Genomic DNA, 20,847 nt, shown 5'->3' with positions numbered 1-20,847 from the left:
GGGCTGTTTGCTTCTATTCATCACATGGTAAGAAAAGGACCGGTTTTTGTACTGCCAGAGAATAAGACGTACTAAATGCACGGAGTCTAAGAGGGTTTTGGTGGTGTCCTCATTGTAACAACACTAACTTGAAAATTTCTAGCTTTAAATAAAATATTTTCTACATTATACAAGAGTTGCAGATCTTTCTTAATATTTTTGTTACTCCTATGCTTTGTCAACAGTTTGACTCCTGAGGGAGGACAGCACTGCTTAGAAGAGCTTTTAAGAAAACACTGAATTCCCTAGGACACTGATTCCTATTGTACTAGGTCAGCATGTCTCCAGCTGTACTCTGATTTCCAGTAATAGACCTAGTCTTCCAAATCAGTAAGTGATTGCAGCCAGGACGCCTGCACCATTACATCAGGTAAGTCCAAACCTCATCTACGCTTACCTCTGGGTGTGTCAAATTGTTGCTGAAAGGGCCCCCAGGAAAGGGTTAAGCATATTAATGAAATTGTGTATTTAATGAAACAGAGATAGTGTACTTAAAATATTGAAAGAAAATTTAAAACAGTCCAGCACTGCAAAACAACTTTCTGATGTTTTAGCTTAGGGTTTTGTCAATTCCTTTACTTCTACAGTGTCATGATATTCATGGTTTAAGTTCTAAATATATAAAAACTATTTAATAGAATCAGTAGCACTTAAAACAAACAAGTACCTTCTATTCGAAAATGTCAAAGTATTTTAAACCTTAAAACCAGGGAGAATAGAATCTCAGGAATCTGTGGTTTGAAATATAAGACTTCATGTATTTTAACCGAAACAAAAGGCAAATTTCTTACTATCTTCCCTGAAGATTCCTAAGTAGGAGCGCTAATTAGATGTCATCCAGTTAAAACTTATCAATTAATCCAAACTGCCTTCAGAAGGATCATTGCATTGTGACGTGCATTATAAGAGGAAATTATAGCTGTCAAGTGTCAGATTTACTTCTGTTACTCACCCATCACTGAACTTTGAGACTAAGCATATTATTTTAATATTTCTGAACAATGTGATTTTAATTGTTGCGATTAAGGGATTGCAGAAACGTGTCCCACGTGAAGACGACACTCAATAAAGTATTACCTCTGCTTTTAGAATTACCTTTGATCGCACTTGTAAAGTCGCAGTAGATTTCCCATTAATTAGTGTGAATTAGATAGTTGTGGCTGTTCAGGTTAGGTTAATTCTAAATGCTTTACAATGCATCGCTAATTATTGGGGGGGGGGGAACCCAACCCTTATTAAACAGCCCGCAAGTGCAAAGGATGCGTTCACTCTGCTTCTAGGGGCTGGCAGCTTCTCCGCGGTGTTGGCCTTGGATACTTGGGCAGCTCCTGGCACCACCACGGGACCTCCTCGTCCCGCAGAGAGCAGCTTCTCCAAGGCCCAACACAGCGTAGGGAACTCGGCTCATTCCTCCTCCCCTCCCCGACCCTCCCATCCCTTTTTCCCGTCTGATTCACCCTCGGGAGCTCTGCTTCCCAGACGCCGCGCCGCTCTTTTGTCCTCGGTGCGAGGCCTCGGCTGAGCTCCTTTTCACATATGTCAACACTCGCCCATAATTATCGCCCGCCGCACAATGAGCCATTCCCGCTCTCCAAAGGGCTCAGCGTGCGGCTGCTCCCGCCCCGGGCGCGGGTGCCCAAACACAGGCACCATTCCCCACTGTTGTAAATGCCGCGGCTTGGCAGACGGACACACAGACCGTGCTCTTTGTTCTGCAGTTGGGACAGAGCTGCCTTCGCAAGCTCAGGCCCGGCAGGGCTGTTTATCTCTGCTATGCTGCGCCAGGTCCTGCCCGGGCACCGCCGCAGCGGCGCGGGGGGTCCGGCTCGAAAAGGCGGGCTGTGACGAGCCACAAGCCCCCCAGCCCTCGCGTCTCCCCACAGAACAGCGTACGAGAGAGTAAGGCAGGAGAGCGTACCCCCGGGGCAGCCGCGGTCCCCGGGCACTGCGGGTGCGGATCCTTACGGACACCCCTCGCTTCCCCCCGCGGTACCGGGGCGGGGCTCTGCCCGCCCCGCCCGGCGCTGCCGCGCCTGCGCCGCTCAAGGCGGGACAGCGAGGAGTTCCGCGGCGGGCGGCCGGTGTCGGGCTGTGCGCTGCGGGACGCGCGGGTGAGTTCACTGCGGGGACAGGCCGGGCAGGGGCACCGCGTTCTGCAGAGCCGGCGCTCCTTCGGCTCCTCGGACTTTGCCCGCGGCCGTCCCTGGGGCGGGCGGGCTGAGCCTCCCCGCCGCCTTCGCCCTGGGCTTCGCCCCGCTCCGAATACGGCCGCGTCCCACAACAGGAGCGACCCTCGGGGGGCCCGGCCTGGACCTTTCCGAGGCTCCCTGGGCGTTCCGCCTCCGCGTCGGTACCGCGGTATTGCTTCATCGCCTAAAAATACCTCCTGGCCGGGCGCCGGGGCGGGGGCCGCGCTCGGCGGGCGGGTTTGGCAGCGGCCGGAGGCGCGGAGCGTGTGCCCGGCCTTGTTCGTGGGGTGCGGGTGAGTTCAGGTGTCGCAGCCGCGGGGTTGTCCCAAAATAGATTCTTTGACCTGCTGTGCATGAGACTAATCCACTCACAGAGCCAAGGTACTTGATTTATTTGCAGTTCTGAGCAGAACGGAGGGCTGGGTGGTAAATCCACAAGGCCATCACAACGACTATCAAAACTTCTGTTTATACTTTTTAGCAGGCATAGACATTGATGTTTACTGGCTACAAGTTTACACAGTTACCTTTTTAATAACTATTCTGTCTTTTATTGGTTAAATTATTCCCTTGCTTTTCGTGGTAAGTAGCCTGCATGCTTAGTCTTTCTCTTCTTTTAGGTAGGTGGTTTTCTTGAGTTGGTGGTCTATCAGTTGCTGGTCGGGATTTTACCCTGCCAGAATTACCTTTTACTCACTTAGAAGTGATTTCAGCGCAGCTGCTGAGCTAGCTTTATTAGTTTCTTCCTTATTATGGAAGTTCTGCCCAATGTCCTTGTGGCCTGTAAATTGTGCATTCTTTGTGTCCACCATCAGTGGTACATCCTTCTTCCCAAGCTTTACTAACCTCCCCTTAGGTCGGAGATCGTTGAATCATGTCAAGTCCTAAACCTTAACAAGGCAGTTCTATAGAAAAATCATTTATCTTTCTAACACACGGACATCAAGGTTGGGGACAGGTTTCTTTCTGAGTGCACAGCTCCTTTAGCCAGCTGGAGAGGAAGCATGAATGCTGTAGTTTGTACCTGAGCATATCAGTCACATTCAGGCCATTAGGTTTGATGTTCATCTCCCTATTAATTTGTATTAATTTGCCATTTCTCTGTAGCCTCCTGTCTCTCTGTGGCCGGGTGCAGTGCAATTTTCAGCTGTAATTTCTGTGCTGTGCTACAGGCAGCTCTCAACTGGAGAGTTTGTTCTGCCAAAGTTAGTAAGGGGTTGGCAGGCTTTCAGGGGAGGGGATTGCATGTACTTCTGTGTGTATTTCTGCCCTTCACAGCAAGAAAAGCCTCACAAATAATTTCTGTTTTGTTTTTCTTGTGTTAAAATAACTGGAAGTATGGGCTCAAAAGTATTGACCATAAAATTATTTGCCAAAACAAATATGCCTATTGGGGGCTGCCTGTTTGGAAGCCCTGGCTATGAAAGGCTGCCCCTGGGTCAGTGGCTCATCTTCGTGGGGCTGGAAGGTCCCTGGGGCTGTGTGGCAATGGCCAGGAGTATCCTAACCCAAATTAATAGATGTAACTGTGGTAGGCTGCTGACATTTGCAGCTTCTTCCCAAGTTTTAAATTTAGTTTCTGGAGGTGGTAGTTCAGTTCTGAGGTACTTTTTGCCACTGACGCAAAAATTACGTACCAAAATTCTTAGCATTTTAAACGGCAGCTAGGGATGTCTGTCAGAAGTTGGTGAGAGGAGGTGGTTTGTGCTGGCTGGGTTGACATGCTGAGCTAAAGTGCTTGCAGTGCATTCTGATCACTATGTCCACATGGCTTTTGGCCATAATAAACATCAATATGCTGTATAGGATGATTCTTCACCTAGAGAGATTAACACAAACATTTCTTCTAAGTGTAATTGCTGTTGTACTTCAGAAGGAACAGCAGCTTTCACAACTGACCAGTTTTGAATACTATTCATGCATATTTGAGGCCAGCCTAATGTAGCCAAAGAGCTAATTTGAAGAGCTGCTTCATTGTGTCTGTTTCTTTTTAACAGCTCTGATGACAAGTCAGGGAGGATCAACAAAAGCAGATGGCAGGAGGTGGCTCTTGTTGCTTTGGGGAGTAGCCTTCTGGAGTGAAAGATTAGAAGATAAGCACATTAACACAAACCACAAAGAGTTACTTTGGGCTAAACATAAAAAAAAACCCCTATGTGCCAGAGTGTGTTAAAACCGAATTTGAGAGAAGTTTGAAAAAACTACACTTTTTTTAAGCATTCTAGTTTCACTCTGCTCACTTGATAACTGAGAGTTGTCTTTTTTCCCCAAGCGCAGTACAGAGTTCCAAGACCAACAAACAGATATGCATATAACATCATCGTGTACCAGCATAGGCTTGCCTGCTGGATGTAGGGCTCTGGCAGAACATTTGTGGGGAAAAAAAAAAAGACTATACCTTATCTTGTATGAAATGTCAAAGGTGTGCAAACTATGTTTTGACTTAATGTGTAACAGCACCACTTAAATTTAAACTTGACCATTGTAGGGTTTTTTTGGAGGCTTATATATTTTTCTACAGAATGTAACTCACATGGATTTTAACTTTAAAGGTGAAAGAATACCAGTATTAAAGTCCCAAGGAGCATGAATTAGTACTGCATGTGATGGTTTTGATTTTTTTATTAGTGCTGTAGTGAATGTTGTTTTCCCCTAAACTCCATATATTGTTAAATTAGATCTCAAAATCACTTAAAATTCACGATAGTAGTGCTGTGCACACTGCTTTGTTCGGGAGTGTGATGGCTGTCACTGCTTAGTTTGTTGCTCTCTAAAAACAACACACAATGTCATAACTTCGTCCTGAACCTTCCACGAGCAGACCATCATCTCTGTAACCAGTGGTTGCCAGGGATAACTCTCTGAACACAGCTGCAACTTAAAAATGTCTGTTTTCCTGTGGGTTTTTTCAGTTGTAGAGTGATTTTATTTTTAAAGGTGTTTTTGGGAGCTTCTGGCTTTTAGTGACTTTCTGTGAGTTTTTTTCAGAGTATTCAAAAGTGACTGTAGTGAGATCAGTGTGGGATTCTTAATTTCTTTTGACTCAGCAGACTAATCCTGTATCATATTTAGTACTTAAAAATCCAGGATTTTCATGCCAGCTGACAGTAGGCCAGAAATGATAATTCACAGTTTCTGAGTTGCTACAGCAATGTCTTGAGGTGAGGTAGGAAGGGCAACCTGACAAATCTTGCTCCCTTAAGTAATGCACAGTTAAGGTGAAGGTCACTCAAATGCCTGCAGTGGCAGTGCAGTTTTCCTGCAACCATCTCATAATGCTGTGTAAAATCAGGGAAGTTAAAACTGTGCCACTCAGGAAAGGAATGGGATATTTTTTTCCTCTCTTTACAGAAGTATGGACATGTATTTTCACATCACACTGTTATTATTGTGAAATGTATTTTGTACATTTATGAAAAAGTGCTTGCTCGTGAACATCTGGAACAGATGTGTGGTTCATGTGTCATTAAATTAGAAACTGCAGGAAAACAAAGAACCATCTGGAGACTTGGTGGGGGGGAAGTTGAGGTGTCTGGTTAAATGTATTATCAACACAAGAAAAAATATAGAGTGCTTCAGCTACAAAAGGAGGCAAAGTGGGATAAGCATTTTCGTTTGGTTTGGTTTTAAACCATTTTCTTTTTGCAATTAGGGGAAGCACCAGAATGAAAGACATGGACAATATCAAAACTGTAAAGAAAGAATGGTAGGTGCCAGTTCTTCCCATTTTTTTTTATCCTTTTCCACCACTGTTTATGTCCTGTCATTACTTTTCAAACTTTATGTTAAACTCTAAACCGTAATATTTTTACTATATTCATCTGCTTCACATATAGTGAAAGTTACAAAAGATTCCTGTTGTTTTGCTGAAAGGTTTTTCATATACCTGAAATATTTCCTAGATGCAAGAAGCTGTGTAAATATTTTTATTTAAAATAGCAAGGCAGCCTTTCAAACTGTGAACTCACTATGCAGCCCTGCATCTGATATGGAGGTGTTTGCTTTTCCAGTTCTGTTCCTGAGGTAAAGCATAGTGAATACCTACATTAATGCTTCAAGTTTCTTTTGTTCTATTAAAAAACTAAAATGGGGACAGTCTAGTTTTGAAATTTATTCTTTAAAGTTGTTGAGGTTTTCTTTTGTTTAAGATGTTAATCTCCAGGGATTCTTAGTGTTGCATAGGTGCTCTGCAAGCAATTCCATTTTATGCAAATATATCTAATTACCATTTCAGTAAGTGTTGCTGTTCTTGAATTCAGTGCAGAGTTTTATGTAAAATTGGATATTATTTTCAAGAGCTGGGATTTTTATTTTCTGAATTGCTTAAAATAGACTTTTCTGAATCTCCCATAGGAATAACTTCTGCAATGTTTATGAAAAGCTGCATAATCTTTTTATTATGCAAAGAACCTATACTAAGATAATAATTCAGGTTGCATATTTCTGCATTTTGATTGGTGAAAATCTAACAGAAACAGCTAGATGTCACATATACAATGTTCTATAAAAAGGTGTGATTGATGCATCTTTTTTCATACCCTGGCCCTCTTCACAGTGTTGAAGGATTCTTCTATTGTATTTCTTCAGTGTGCTCCAGTGGTGTTGAGTCACTTGAGTTTCCCTAATGCACTTTCCAAATCATTAATGGTGGTTCTGCAACTGTGCTAGGAATGGGGAGGTTCAAGTTGGGATTGAAATCATACGGCAATTTTATTGTGTTTTTTTAAACTTACAGCAAAGGAATCCAAGCTTGAATCATGGAATTGCTTTAAGGAAAGCCCTTCATTGGTGTGCAGCTAGATACATGATGGTTAGAAGTATGAATCATCTAACTTGCATTCCTTGCTCTGATACCAAGTTTAGACGCTTTGCATAGATTAGTTCATCTTTTCTGAAGATGTTCTTTAGCTTGGGCTTTTGAAGTGCAAATAGTAGCAGTTAGAGATTTGGTAAGAAGTTCATAGAAAAGGCACAATGTGAAGTTGACCTGATGTTTTGTACTCAGTAGACTGGGTAATCTGGGTGCAGGGGAGTATGCCTTCTGTATTTCTTGGTACTGAGCTTCTGAGGTACCTACTTGTCTGCTAATGTGTCCTCTGAGGAGTCACTTTTGCTTCTATCTTTGTTCTGTAGGGTGTGTAAATCAGGAACCGATGATCAGATTTTGAACGGTACAGAACAAAACTGTGACTACTTTGTAGATAACCTATTTGAAGAAGCTCAGAAGGTTGGTGCTATGTGTGTGCCCCCAACTAAAGTCAAGAACCAGGTAGGCAGTGAATTAAAAAACAATCATGTTTGTTATAACAGCACTCCAGGAATATTCTGGAAAGCAGATACCAGAAGTCCGGCAGTCTTTTGCAATACATCAATAAAAAAATGCACACAGAATTCAGAGAGCTGTAGGAACAGCCTCCCATCTCCCAGTCAGCCAGGCATTTGCTGCTGGGCTTTTGGCTCTTACTGCTTTATAGTCGGTTTAGAGTCATTCTAGAACTGATGCTGGCATTGGCTAATGCATTTCTGCTTTATTAGTAAGGAGAGTGAGGTGAGCAGGAGTTCAAGGAATGACAAATACTGTTACATAAGAAGTTATTTAAGGAGCTGCAGCCTTTTCATGCAGAGGCATAGCCCAAATATTTTTCATTTGGTGTTATTCATATAATTGTGGTTGTAGTGGGATGTTCAGTGTGGGTTTGTGTCTCAATGATTCTGTCCTTTTCGTATTTTTCTATTACTCATCAAAGACAGGTAAGGGGAGGGAGAAAAGGCCATGTAGAACAAAGATGACAAGAAGAAATTTGGAGTGGGCATTGCTAGAAATTATGTTCGTGGATCCTTAATTGACCCTGGAAGAAATTAAATGTCAGGAGCAATATCTTAAATTGCAGTCCTGAAATAGTGTTCCATGGCATTAGTTGTGTCAATGCTTAAATGGGAGGTTTGTGTGGAATAATTAGTCCATGTTGAATTTGCATACTGGCTCACTGTAGAGGAACCTTCCCATAATTAGAACTCTTTCCATATGCATTGGTGCCATGAGACACAAGAGTTTTTGATGAAATCTAATCTTGCTGAGTGCTGTCTACTTCTTTTGACAGATTACCCAACTGAAAGACAAGGAATTCTATTCAGCAGTTTGTACGTGCTGTTTGTTTATGTAGCAATCACCTAACAAGTCAAACTCAAAAAAAAAGACAACCTAAAAACCCCAAACTTGTCAGGTACTATCAAGCCTCATTCAAATTAATTTTTAGCTGAGGTGAATTCTGCATTTGTGGCCGAGTATCTGTCAAGACAATGTTATTACAGGGATCAGACCTCAATAACCAAATGCTTCCTTTAATGGCATAATGCATTAATATGAAAATACAATCCCAAATATCCGCCTTACGGTTGGAGAGATTTCTGTAAACATTGCAAAGGCTACAAGTTGGAGTAGTGCATGATTTTTGGCAAAGTTAAGGAATTACAGGGAATTTATTTTTTCATTCCCCTAACCACCAAGGTTTTGAATACACAGGAATTCCAGGGTAGCATAAGTGTATGATTGTCTGAAAGTAAATTTTCTGATACTTGCTTCATTTCCTGAGTGAAAGGCTTCTGCATGCATCATCTCAATGCCTTTACTTTGAGAAAATCCTCCTGAATGATCAGAACAAGGCTTTACCCTAATAAATCCCCAGCTGGGCTATTCTGGCAGTTGGTGTTCCAACACCACGCATGTATGCTCTCAAATTAGCTCTTGAAGAGTTGCAGCTGGCTGGGATAGTCCAGCTCTTTTTTTTTTTTTTTTTCCCCTCTGCTGAATTGAAGGAGTGTTCTTGACCTAGGAATCCAGAATGATTGGAGGAAGGTTTGTTTCTGACCCAGATTGACACAATATACTTAGAAATGTCACTTACCCCTTACAGTTGCTGTGCCTGTTGGCATGGGGCCAAGGCAGATTACAGTGAGCCTGCTCTCAGTATTTTTAGTCCATGAAGTGGATGATTTATAATCACAGGGTATGTGGGTATACCAACCTTCTTTTTCACCAGTGTTGTAATGAGAATTGTTCTTACTCTGTAGGTTGATGTAATCATCAAACTTTGGAAAAATGGGTTTACGGTAAATGATGGCGAACTTCGGAGCTACACTGATGTTGCAAACCAGCAGTTCTTGGAGTCGGTTAAAAAGGGGTAAGCAAGTTTTGTGTTCTTAACCAGGCTGAGCTAATGTACTTTGGGTAGCACTTAGCTGATGCTCTAAATTTTTTACGTGGCTTTGCTGCACTGCAGCATCCCTGTAGGAGCGCAGGCCCTGCCGGTCTTTTTCCTGCAGTGCTAATGGCTGTTGGAGCATCAACAGGTTCAACACAGCTCTCAGTGGCAGTAGTTGTACAGTTGCTGATGAATAGATAAAAGCTAGCGTTGGCAGGGGGCACAGCAGGTGCACAGTGAAATAAAGAATAAATCAGTGCCCAATAAGAGCTACAGATCAAATGGTATTTTGACTAATGAACTCAATGCACACGGGGTTGAGCATTTCTGGTTTTACAGTCTTTGTTTTCTTTTTGTTGATGAAAAGCCTTAAATGGGCACAGATGTTCTATGTAGCATCAAGCAACTCTGATCAGTCTTAAATTTCTGACATATTTCCAAGTACAAACTTGGTATTTATATATATGTATATACATGTATATATAACAATCTTATGTAAATTCCTGTGTTAATAGCCATCTTATATTTTTCCCTATATTAAAGGTTAATGTGCTGTCCTGATTTCTGCTATTGTTTGCAGCTGTTGCTTTGAAAAAGGAGTTTGACCATACTAACCAGTGTTATTTTGAGCCTTTAATTTGTAGTCTGTTTTCTCACCCCATACAAATGGAGAGAATATAATTTTATGGATAAGGTTATTTAATACCTCTTTATCAAGCATGTGAAATTACTAAGTCATTATATTTTTATTTTCCGTATTTTGCTAGGCCATCAAAAATACTAATTTTACACTATTTCTCCTGCATGGCTGTCGACTGTTAGTTGTAATAGCAATTAACTGCACTGTTTCAAGCCCTTTGTGTGCATTCATCAAAAGTTTGCAATTTTTATTCCACTGTTTGCCTGTGCAGATGCTAATTATGAGATGGTTTCTGCATAACCATTGATGGTAGAGAAGCATTTAGTACAGCCCCTGTGCCAGCTGAGCCCCACCACCCAAAATTGTGCTATCTGCATCAGAGCTCAGAGACAAAGGCATTGCTGTGTTCTTCTTAATGTGATTAAATCATTACCGGGGTGGTGTTACTGCACTAAAGAGTGGAGCTCTTAATTATATAATTTTTAGAAGCTGAGATCTGTGTTTGTCAATAAATACATTGTGTCTAAACTCAGTTCTTCCTCTTTAAAAGCCTTTTTGTTTTTACTATGGGGATAAAGTAATTGAACTCTTTGCAGCAGTGTATAGCAACACTGAACTTCCTACACATTATGTGTTTAGAGTGGAAACTGCTGAGTAAATTTGAACACCATTCAACAACTTGCATAATAGGGTTTTTTTATTATATACTTTCTAGTTAATTTGCAGTTCAGGAGCTTGAAGTTATTTGTATGCCATGCACTTAACCTAACTCTTAGTAAATACTTGTGAAGTTGTTTTTTAAAAGCATCATCCTTGAAAGGCCAAATGTTGATCAGGTATTAATCATTGGTCTATTTTGTATACTGAAAATAGTATAGTACTTTTTTTTGACATTTTGTGTTTTTTCTTAAGGGAACTGCCTTTTGAGCTACAAAAGGCTTTTGATAAGGAGGAAGTAGAAGTGAAAGTGGAAGATAAAAAAGATAAGGTGTATTTGTCGTCGAAAAAGCCAATGTTTCATCCCTTTTCTGGACATGGTTACAGATTAGGAAGGTGAGTAGGCTGATGTAATCTGTGATTGAGTAGCTGAAGGGTGACACTACCTATGGTGAAGTATCAAAATTTAAGTGGGAAGTAATCTCTGGAGTTTTCTAATCTAAGCTTCTTCTCAAAGCAGGGTCATCTGTGGGGACAGATGAGGTTATTCTGGCTTTTATCCAATTGGGTCTTGAAATCCCATTAGAGCAGAGGCTGTGCAGCCTTCTTGAGTGCTGGGCTGTCCTTATGGGGAGGAATTTTTTCCTTATGTCCAATCTGAATGCCTCTCATAGGAATTTCTGCCTACCATAACAAGCATGACCCCCTCCTGCAGACCCTGGCAGGCTGCTTTTAGGTACCCTACAACCACCACCATCTCTTCCACAGGCTGAACAAGCTGCTTTCCTCCAGCATCTGCTGACAGTGTGAGTGCTCCATCCTGCAGGCATCTTGGTGTCTCTCCATGGAGCTTGGGGGATAATTGGCTGCCACAATCCACTGGATTTGTTGCTGTGTTGGTACAGCCAGGAAGCTCTTGGCTTTCTTTGTTCAAGGTCTCAATATTAGCAGAACTGTTTCCAGCTGAAATACTGTCACTCTTCTATTCTGTGATTTTAGAGAAAATAATCTCTTTTTAAGCTGTATGAGCAATAGTTTGAGAAGAGGGGGGAGTATGATAATCCCATAAAGAGAACTGAAGAAATAAGAGGTTATTTTACATTCTCTTAAAATTGTTCAGTAATTAACCATGCATTTATTGCAGTAAGGCATTTTAGCCTTCTACAGTGATCCACATCTCTTTTGTAGTTGGAGAGTGTCTGCCACTCGTGCCAATGCTAAAACTGGACTTGATTTACCACCAAACAATTACTGTGTTTTGGAAGGCTGTTGTAGAGCAACAGGCCAGGAGTTCATTTATTTGATCCCTGTGACTTTTTCTTACTCCACCAGTGTCAAACCACATTATCTGCTTGGCATATCCCTGTCATGCAAGATTTGTGTGCCAATAAAAGTAGGCTTTGGCCTAGGGAACAGGACATGTTCAGTGACCAGGAGCCTACAGGAGGCATCACAGGTGGCACTGCTGAGTGACCTGCAGGCTGGGGTTCCTAAGCTGTGGTGCATCCTTAGGTGAACAGCTTGTTTCATTAAAGTGGGAAGGGTTTGGCTGCTAAGGTCCAGAGTTTGTGCTGAGGGAGAGCCTGACCTGGGCAGGAACAGCTGAGGCAGGGGAAGAAGATAATGTGCAGAGCAAAAGAGTGATAAAGGGAGAGTGGTTCCAGGCTGACTCAGAGAAGCAAGTATCTGTTTTATGAGTTTCATCTGTTTCTGTGGTACAGTTCATTCAGTTGCTCCATGCTTGAGTAGATACAATGGGGAAAACCTTCCGTTGAGAAATGTGTGAGACTTGCTTTTAGTGGCATGGAAATCCTGAGCAAACAGGGGTCAAGAACTTAACCTTATTTTATCTACAAGTGGACTGTTCAAAACAAAACCAAGATGATCTTCAGTGTGCTGGGTTTCTGCTGCTAACCAGTGCTAAATGCTAAGTTGTTCAGTCACTTGTTGTGCTCTGCCATGCCTACAGCAAGTAATGATCTTGCTTCCCAGTAGGCAAGTTAGGTTTCAGAAACATGCTAATCTGTGAATTTCGGTTGACTGACCTTGTACACTGAAACATTCTACAACTTGCTCAGCATTTTTTATTTTTTTCCTACTCTTGCTTGTCTATTCTGTGCTATGCTATCAACGCCTTTTCCTTAAAGACAAGTAAATATTTTTGCTGATGTTGGAAACATGAGCCATAAGTGCTCCTACTCCATTAAGTGGTGCTCACTTGCTGCTGTTAATAAATGTCCATTGCATGAATATACCACACTTGCAGCAGAAAAGCTTTGTGGGGTAGCTGGCTGAGACCTGGAACAAGTTTTAAGCTATAGAACTCCTTTTCCGCAGTTACATTTGTGTGATTAGTCAGAAATGAGAGAGACAAATGACTGAAGAGTTTACTTCAGCTCATAGCCTAGCTAAACCTCTGCTTAGCAAATAAACTTATAAAATTAATACTGTATACTCTGTCAGTGTTCCCAAGTGGAGGGATTTTGTAATGGATAAACCATTATGAAGTGTCTATTGACTAGTTCTCAAAAGTTTTGTTGAAGGATCTAGAAATAACATATATGCTGATACAGCTCAGGCTAGATCCTCTGCCTTTTTGTTCTACAGGAGAAATAAGTAAGACATATCAAAATTTTCCAATGTACCATATGAACCTGTGTAACTAATAGGTGTACTCTGTTTTATCTATCACTGTCCAGCTGAATTTCATCATTTGGGATTATGACTAGATTTTCAACCCCACTTTTCTGTTGAGCTAATCTATGCATCTTTAAGACAGCCTCAGAAACACGGTAATTAAACTATTGACTGAAATCCCTTGTAGCAAAGCAAGCTTGCTCTGTAACCTCATTAGGGTAAAACATTGTGTGTCAAGCTGCTTAAGCATCAGTCAGTGTAAGGCATGATACCTAACTGCTGGGCATTTTTTCATCAGAAAATTGACAGGATGCTCTTAATGTCTCTTTGATTTCTAGTTTACATCTTCTGTTGATAATCTTATAAAGGGAATAAGCTGTAAAAGGAGTTACAGTGCTTCGATTTCAGGGTAATAAGACTTAGATTCTTGGGTTTTGGCTTTAGTCAAAGCTCCCACCACTAGATGGCTTTATGTGTCAGCTCTGCAAGAGAAAAGTTTTTACATATAGAAGTGCTTTAAATCTTGGTGAATACAGATGTTCTAACTTTTTCTTAAAGCTTCACTTAATGCGTTGGCTTCAGTCTCGCACACACTTGCTATTGAAAGAATCACCTCCAGTGCCTGCTGCATATGGAGGTGTGACTGAGGGAAGTTGGTTTGGGAATGACACCAAAATCTGTGTCCATTCAATACAGTGGTCTGAGCTACAGCTGTGACTGATGTAGCCCTGCCCATCCTGAGCCAAATGCCATGGCTGAGCACCTCTGCTGTCCTGGAGGCAGCTCACTCACATGAGTTCTGCAGTGTCTGAACCAGCAACTAAACAGGGAGACAGCAAGAGCTGGGCATTACTGGACTGAAGTATGACTTGAAATTTAATTTTTATTTTTTTTTTACTCTGCTTGCAAAACTGTTTAACATTATGTTGCTGGTACTCAAGGTTTTATTACTGATTTGGAGGGCAATTAAGTTTTATTTCATACTGAGGTCAAACATGAACAGAAGCTGTTTGTGAGATAGTGAGGCATGTGGGTGTTAGTATATCACCTGTACTAGTAATGCCAGAATATTTTACAGATGTGCTCTTTTAATTTGTTGGTGCCAAGTTCTTGTGCCCCAGCTGATTTCTGTGTAATGCAAAACAGTTCTGTACCTCTTACCTGTCTCCAGTTACAGTGAAAATCTCTTGTTGCTCACTTGGAAATGAGATTTCTTGATTCTTATTCTTTCTGTGAGTTTCTGTGGAAGATACAAAAAAATGCCTCTACTGGCTCATATCCTAGAAGTTAGGGCAGAACTTGGCATAAGAATTTTTGAAATACCTCTGACTAAACTTGTGCTTAAGACTCCAGCTTTATTAGCCTGAACATATTAAGTCATTAGCTAATGATAAATGAGCTGTGACTTTTCTGCCTTATGAATAAACTAATACAGGTACAAGAAAATGGGGTTTGTCTGCAAAGCAGATGTGCAGTATAGTTAAGACTGTTACTCTACGGACATCAGTTACGTCTCTATCAAGAAACTGTAACTCACCAATTTTCTGTGCAAAGAGAGCTTTTCTGCAAACTGCCATTTAGTGCTTATGTAGTCTGTGACCACAGCTGAGCTCAGAGGAGAAATGGTAACTCCTTAAATCACTGCTATTGTTCTGCAAGCAATCATCTGGTTATACTCACAGGAGCTGAGAATGTGCCCATTGGATCAGGCCCAATGAGGACTTAAGCTGTACATGCTGAACAGGCTTAGTCATGAAAGAAGCACTAAGCTCTAGACATTTCTTCAGAATAAATTTTTTTGCCAGCAGTTTTTTTATTGTTTGTTTTTTAAGACCATGCACTTGGACTGAGGTCCATGTATTCTGTCAAGTCATTTTATGAATCTTTGCCCCTGTGGTTGGGTCAGCTGTTGAAAATGCCTTAGGAAGGAAAAAAAAAATCCAACTGCTGTGTGCATCAGTCTGGATTTTTCACATTAAGTCAATTTTTCTGATAGATGAGTAATTCTTCTAAGCTGAGATAGATGATGCTGGAGTCTAAATCAAGGCTAACAACATTCAGTTAAATTGAATTACTGTAATCACATTACACTGAAAATTAACTTTGAGTATGCAAATTCAATTCTCAACCCCCTTAAAGTTTCACCTATGTGATGAGAGTACAAAAAATGCATGAAGAATCTTCAGACAGTTTTGTCTCTTGTATATTAATCCTCTGATATTTAAAGTTCCTTTTCATCTTACAAAAATGTTAAACTTGACAAGCAAACTTAAATTCTTTAGCATGTTTTAGTCTAAGTGAAAATAACAGCATGCGTGTAGGAAAAAAATAAAGAAAAAAGCTGATGTTTATGTCAGTGCTCCTATATTTATTAAAATAAAAAGTCATCAGTGCACTCTGCTATGGGGCAGAAAGCTCCAGAAGCAGAGGTCTGGAGGGAAGTTTGAGTTTGCATGTATACACAGAATCTATAACCACATGTGGCTTTTCTTTTCAGTGCTACTCCAAAGATAATTTCTAAAGTGAGAGATGATCATCCAGGACCTGATGACAAAAGACACCTGCCTTTAGTACCCTTGAATGATTTGGAGCCTATCACCAATATCCAGATCTGGTTAGCTGATGGGGAAAGGATAATTCAGAAATTCAATGTTTCTCACAGGTAAGATTTATTTTTACCACTGTCATACCTATTTGCATCTGAATTATTTGTCTTAATGCCTGTACATTTAAGTCTTTAATTTCTATGACTGATCTACCTCCTCAGTTCACTTAGCATTGGACTGCTCTTCAGTTATATCTGGAAAACCTTTGAAATTTTGAGAAATCTTTTAGCTGACAAGAGAAGAGCATAAGAGAAATGTGAGCTGTTGAAAGTCAGCTCATAACTGAGTGTAAATGAAAATCTGAGGAAACTGTAGTTCTTTGTAGGTTAGTGAAAGTTAAGGTATACATATTTCTCATTAGTAGAAGAAATAGCTTTTAACATGATAGATCTCTCACAAAACAGCTACATCTGGAACAAATGGCTTAGTAAAAAGCCTGCTAGTCATTAGGCATAGGCAGCACCACAGGTGGGAGCTGGAAAAAGGGACTTAGAGTTAAGTCAGAGAAACCTCTGGGGAGGGTTGGAGATGGTGCACTGGGCAGGAATTTTCATCCCCTGCATGTCAACATGGACAGAATAGAATGCACAGTATGTTTAATTCTTAATTAATAAAATTTCTGGTTCCCAAAGAGGCTTAGAAATGAGGATAATGTCAGAAGGTGTCAGCACAGCACCTGTATGCAGGAGCTTTGAGAAAGTGGGATTAACACTTCACCGTTAAATTGTAGAGCTATTGTCTTTTAAGACCTTTCTCAAATCCGAATTTGAGAAATTACTGCAGTGCTATAGTCATGTCATGTGGAAAGGATACGTTGCCTGTGCTTCTCTGAAGCAATTTAGAGGTATCACAGATTTAATACAACTCAGGCTGCTGTCAAGATAAACTGTGTATGTCTGTGGCTGGTCAGAAGGGAAAATCAGCTGTTGGAGGTTAATAACTGTAGTTTTTGCTTTGACTTGTACTAGTTTATTAGTGTTAGTAGCCTGAGATATGAACAGAAACACTGTTGTGATGTACTGCTGAAGGGTAGATTGCTATTTTAATTATAAAAACTTCATTGAAGGGCTTCATATCTTAATTATTCCAAGTCACACACACTTAAGTCTATTTAGAAGCTTTTTGTCTTCATAGTAAATAGCAGTTTGAGCAGCTGCTAAGTGCTTTTGAGAGGAAAAAAACATCTGAGATAAGCAGAACAACAGCTTTAGTGGTGTAATGCTCTTTCTGAAGTACTGTGCAACAAATATTCTATCATAACATTGCCTCTCGCCACAAGACCAGCACGTTTGTGCTGTACGCAATGCTTATGTATAACCTGATAAAAACTAGAGGAAAATCCTTTTAGAGTATGTATCCTTAAGCATGATGACTGCATGCACATCACTCCTTTCAGTGTACAAGATAGTCAGTTATTTGTTAACTAAGGTATAGATTAATGGCGTGTAGCACATATGCAGCATATTACCCAGTGTCTGGGTAAATTGATGACTGTTAGCTTTTTGCGGTTAGATTGTGTAGGTGCCACAGTAACTGCTGCCTTAGATATGAGTTGATGACTGGTGAAAGATTGGAGCAGAAGCACAGGAAGCATTGTAGTGTTGCAGTGTGGGGAATTGAGACATGAGAGTGCAGCAACTAGGAGAGCAGAGCTGTAGGAACAGCAGACAGAGCTGTGTCCTGGATTGAGTTGTGTCCCCTCTAAAGCACTTACTACGTTTGTGTGACTCTGGAGCATCAGGTACGGAGCCTGGAAAGGAACTTGTTCACCCTGAAGCAGGGAGCTGGTGGCTAATTGCCTGAGTTGCTCTTGAAACCAATACAATTTGATATAATACATGTAGACACCTGTAAATGTCCAACCAAAAATTTAGTCCTGCTTGAGGTTTTTCAGGCTTTTGGCTTACAAGACCAAGTAGTGTCTTTGTGTTGAGGCCTGTGTGCACAGGAATTAGTTTTCGTTTTGCTGGCTGTGTCTGTCCTGGTGAGTGTGCCTAAGGCATGGAAACTCTTGGGCATCTGTGCTGCTAAACTGTTAGAATGGCATTGCCCCAAGCCAGCCAGCACTTCCTCAGTCAATACCTAGCCATCCATGGTCTAGAGGTTTGCTCAGGTCCCTGACTGTCCCCAGGAGACAGGAAATCTCTTGGGAGACCCTGTGTGTGCATGGAGGAAAGGAAGGATGGATGAATTTAGGAATTTGCCGGGAGCCAATCTCCCGGTTGGCCTCAGGACCAGAGGATAGACATTGACACTGTGTTAATTTTATTCATACAGGTGCGCCTTCCCATCTTCATTTTCTAATGAAATTAGTTGATCCCGATTCTTCCACAGCAAAATCTGTCTTGCTCAGTTGTTGCAAGGCTCTTCACAGACAGATTGAGTCTGTAATGAATTCATTGTGCCCCTGCTTTGGGAGGATGGGACTATACTTAGACCTAGTCAATGTATCAGCTGTCCAAATAGTTTTTGCAAACCCTTTTTCTTTATTTTTATTATGGTTCCACTACATGAACCACACACTGGAGGCATCTTTAGTCTAGCTCTTGGCTACAGAACCCTCAGTAAGAGCTCCACCAGCTGGTTAGGAAATGGTAGGTTTGTGTAACTACCATCTGAGCCACAATGGTAGGTTTGAGTGCTCAGAAGAAGATACTCATCCTTGTCCCCTTGGGAGTACTCTCAGAGCATACAGGCCTTGGTCTCCCAGGTGGATCAGGCATTTCAGGATACCTCATCTATATTGAATGGCTGTATCGGGACAGCTCATCTATATTGCTCCAGTACTCTGCTGTCAGGCATTTCATGAAGTGGTGTTTTCCTGTCCCATCGTGGCTGTGTGTGTTAAGCACCTGTGTGGGAATTGCAGTGCCAAAACTAATGCTGAGTTTTCTTACTCTCTACTCAGAATCAGCCACGTCAGAGACTTCATAACAAAGTATCAAGGATCTGAGGAAAGTGTTCCTTTCACACTGACGACCTCCCTGCCTTTTCGAGAGCTGCAGGATGAGACGCTCACACTTGAGGAAGCAAAGTTGCAAAATGCTGTTGTTGTTCAGAGACTTCGGAAAACAACTGAACCATTCAGACTCCTAGTGATAAAAGCACCTGACAATGACTACAAAACTGCTGCTACACCTAATGGACAACTCAAGAATGAGCAAAAAAATGCTATCAATAGTACAAGATCAAATTAGCTTTTAACTGACCAAAAATTATCTGCAGGGTGAACTAGGCAAAACCAAAAACATAACCAGCAATATGTGGATGCCCTCACATCCTCATGCACTGTGCTCTTAGAGAGCAGAAAGGGTGCTGTGCTGTCATCTGCTGTAATAGAGGTATTTTCAGCTAAATTGGGTGGTCAGAGCCTGGCTGTGTAATGTAGCAGGTAACTACAGCAGATCACCCTTAGAATTTGCTTAGGTAAAAAGCTTCTTAGTTCTTTAATAAGTGGGTCTAGGTGGAACAGTTCTCTGAGACTTAACTACTGATAGCACCTTTTAAGGAAAAATAGTATTTATTTTTGCACTTTGGACTAAAGTAAAATGTTTCACTTGTAGTGGAAACTGCTGCAGTTTGCATTCTTCTCACAGTAACTCTTCAATAACCAATACCGCAGGCAAGCTCACATTTGAACTGTAACTTGAAAATCTTCAAGATGCAACTTTTATCACAAGATCTGCATTGTAATAATGTTCTGTCAAGTCTGCACATGGTGGTAGGCGCATGTGTGAGAAGATACAAATGAGGTAGTCTGGTGCATACTGCATATGAAGTGCCTCAAAGTAAGCTCTGAAGGAATTGTTCTTATCAATGGTTGAAGTGGTTTCTGCTTCTTTTGGGCTGCTACGGGTGTCTTGCAGATCAGGTGATGTTAAACTACCTAGCTCATTAGCATAGGGACCCACTTGTAACTTTGTCACACAGAAACTTCAGCTTTTTTTGGCTATCAGCAAGCAGGAGTAGTAGTTTAGAGGGACACAGTTTTTGTACTATTTATCTGCCCCTGTCCTGAACTGCCCAGCTGATGGAGACACTAATTGCATGTGGTCAAGTTTCAAAGATGATGTTGAAAATCCTTACTTGAAAACTGAAGTTTTTCTCTCCACTTTACTCCATTTCCATCCAGAACCTTTTATTTTGCTATTCATGTACTCATGGCATAAAGTTTGTAGCCAACTATTCTGTCTTTTGCTAAAAGAGAAAAAAACATAAAGACTTAATATTTTGTACTGTGTTTACTAAGCATATGGGTTTGTGAATGGAACTAAAATCTCCAGGTAAGACATATTCCAGGGTCTTCAGTAAGTCCTGAGTCCTCTGTGCTACGTGTGCCAAAGGATGGTTGTTGGGGGTTGTACTTCTTCTGTGTGTTAAGTGAAAGACGGGTTTGTGTTTTCTTGGTTTTGTTCTAAATAGAAAATTATTTAATTGGAGCAACTTGTGTTCTAAAAAGTACTGAGACTTCAGACTAGGGTTTTATTCTCCTTCATTCCCAGGGATATAAGTTTAGCATATCTCATGGTGTGTTTGAGATGAAAGTCAACTGGGCAAATACCTATTCAGTGTCCTCAGAAAGCAAATCTCTAGAAACTATGCCTTTAAACACTTTCCAGTGCTATAAATCTCCAGTGCTACTGTGCCATTCAGGTTTATGTAGCAAGTGGTACAATTAAATTTTCTTTGCTCTTGCTCTGACTCCCATATAAAAAACAAAAATAAATGTGCAGACAAATCCATTAGTAAAATTGAAAAGACAAACCACCTACAGATACAGCTCCAACCCTCAGTTCCCAGAGCTTCCTGAACATGGAATTTTATTGATCAGTGCTTTCAAATTTGTCTTAATATAAAACTTAGTAGTAGAAAAGTAC

The 20,847-nt window shown here is 41.1% G+C and overlaps 1 protein-coding gene across 6 annotated transcripts; it reads left to right on the top strand.

Annotated features, from left to right (window-relative positions):
- Positions 1–256: 256 nt before the first annotated feature.
- Positions 257–20,261, top strand: UBXN2A (UBX domain protein 2A). 6 transcript variants are annotated; one of them, XM_058836758.1, is made up of 7 exons: positions 257–409; positions 5,881–5,934; positions 7,362–7,497; positions 9,300–9,409; positions 10,983–11,123; positions 15,862–16,026; positions 18,879–20,261. In XM_058836758.1, exons 2-7 carry the CDS (start codon positions 5,894–5,896, stop codon positions 19,165–19,167), a joined length of 882 nt encoding a protein of 293 aa, XP_058692741.1. In that variant the 5' UTR covers positions 257–409; positions 5,881–5,893; the 3' UTR covers positions 19,168–20,261. The 6 variants fall into 6 exon arrangements, with proteins under 6 accessions (XP_058692741.1, XP_058692742.1, XP_058692738.1 ...); XM_058836759.1 differs by lacking the exon at positions 257–409 and adding an exon at positions 2,034–2,150; XM_058836755.1 differs by lacking the exon at positions 257–409 and adding an exon at positions 2,087–2,521 and having other exon boundaries at positions 7,362–7,455.
- Positions 20,262–20,847: the final 586 nt, after the last annotated feature.

Source organism: Poecile atricapillus, chromosome 3, assembly GCF_030490865.1.
Source record: "Poecile atricapillus isolate bPoeAtr1 chromosome 3, bPoeAtr1.hap1, whole genome shotgun sequence".
Taxonomy (NCBI): domain Eukaryota; kingdom Metazoa; phylum Chordata; class Aves; order Passeriformes; family Paridae; genus Poecile; species Poecile atricapillus.
Note: the sequence above shows the minus strand (reverse complement) of the source record. Positions and strands in the feature narration are given on the sequence as shown.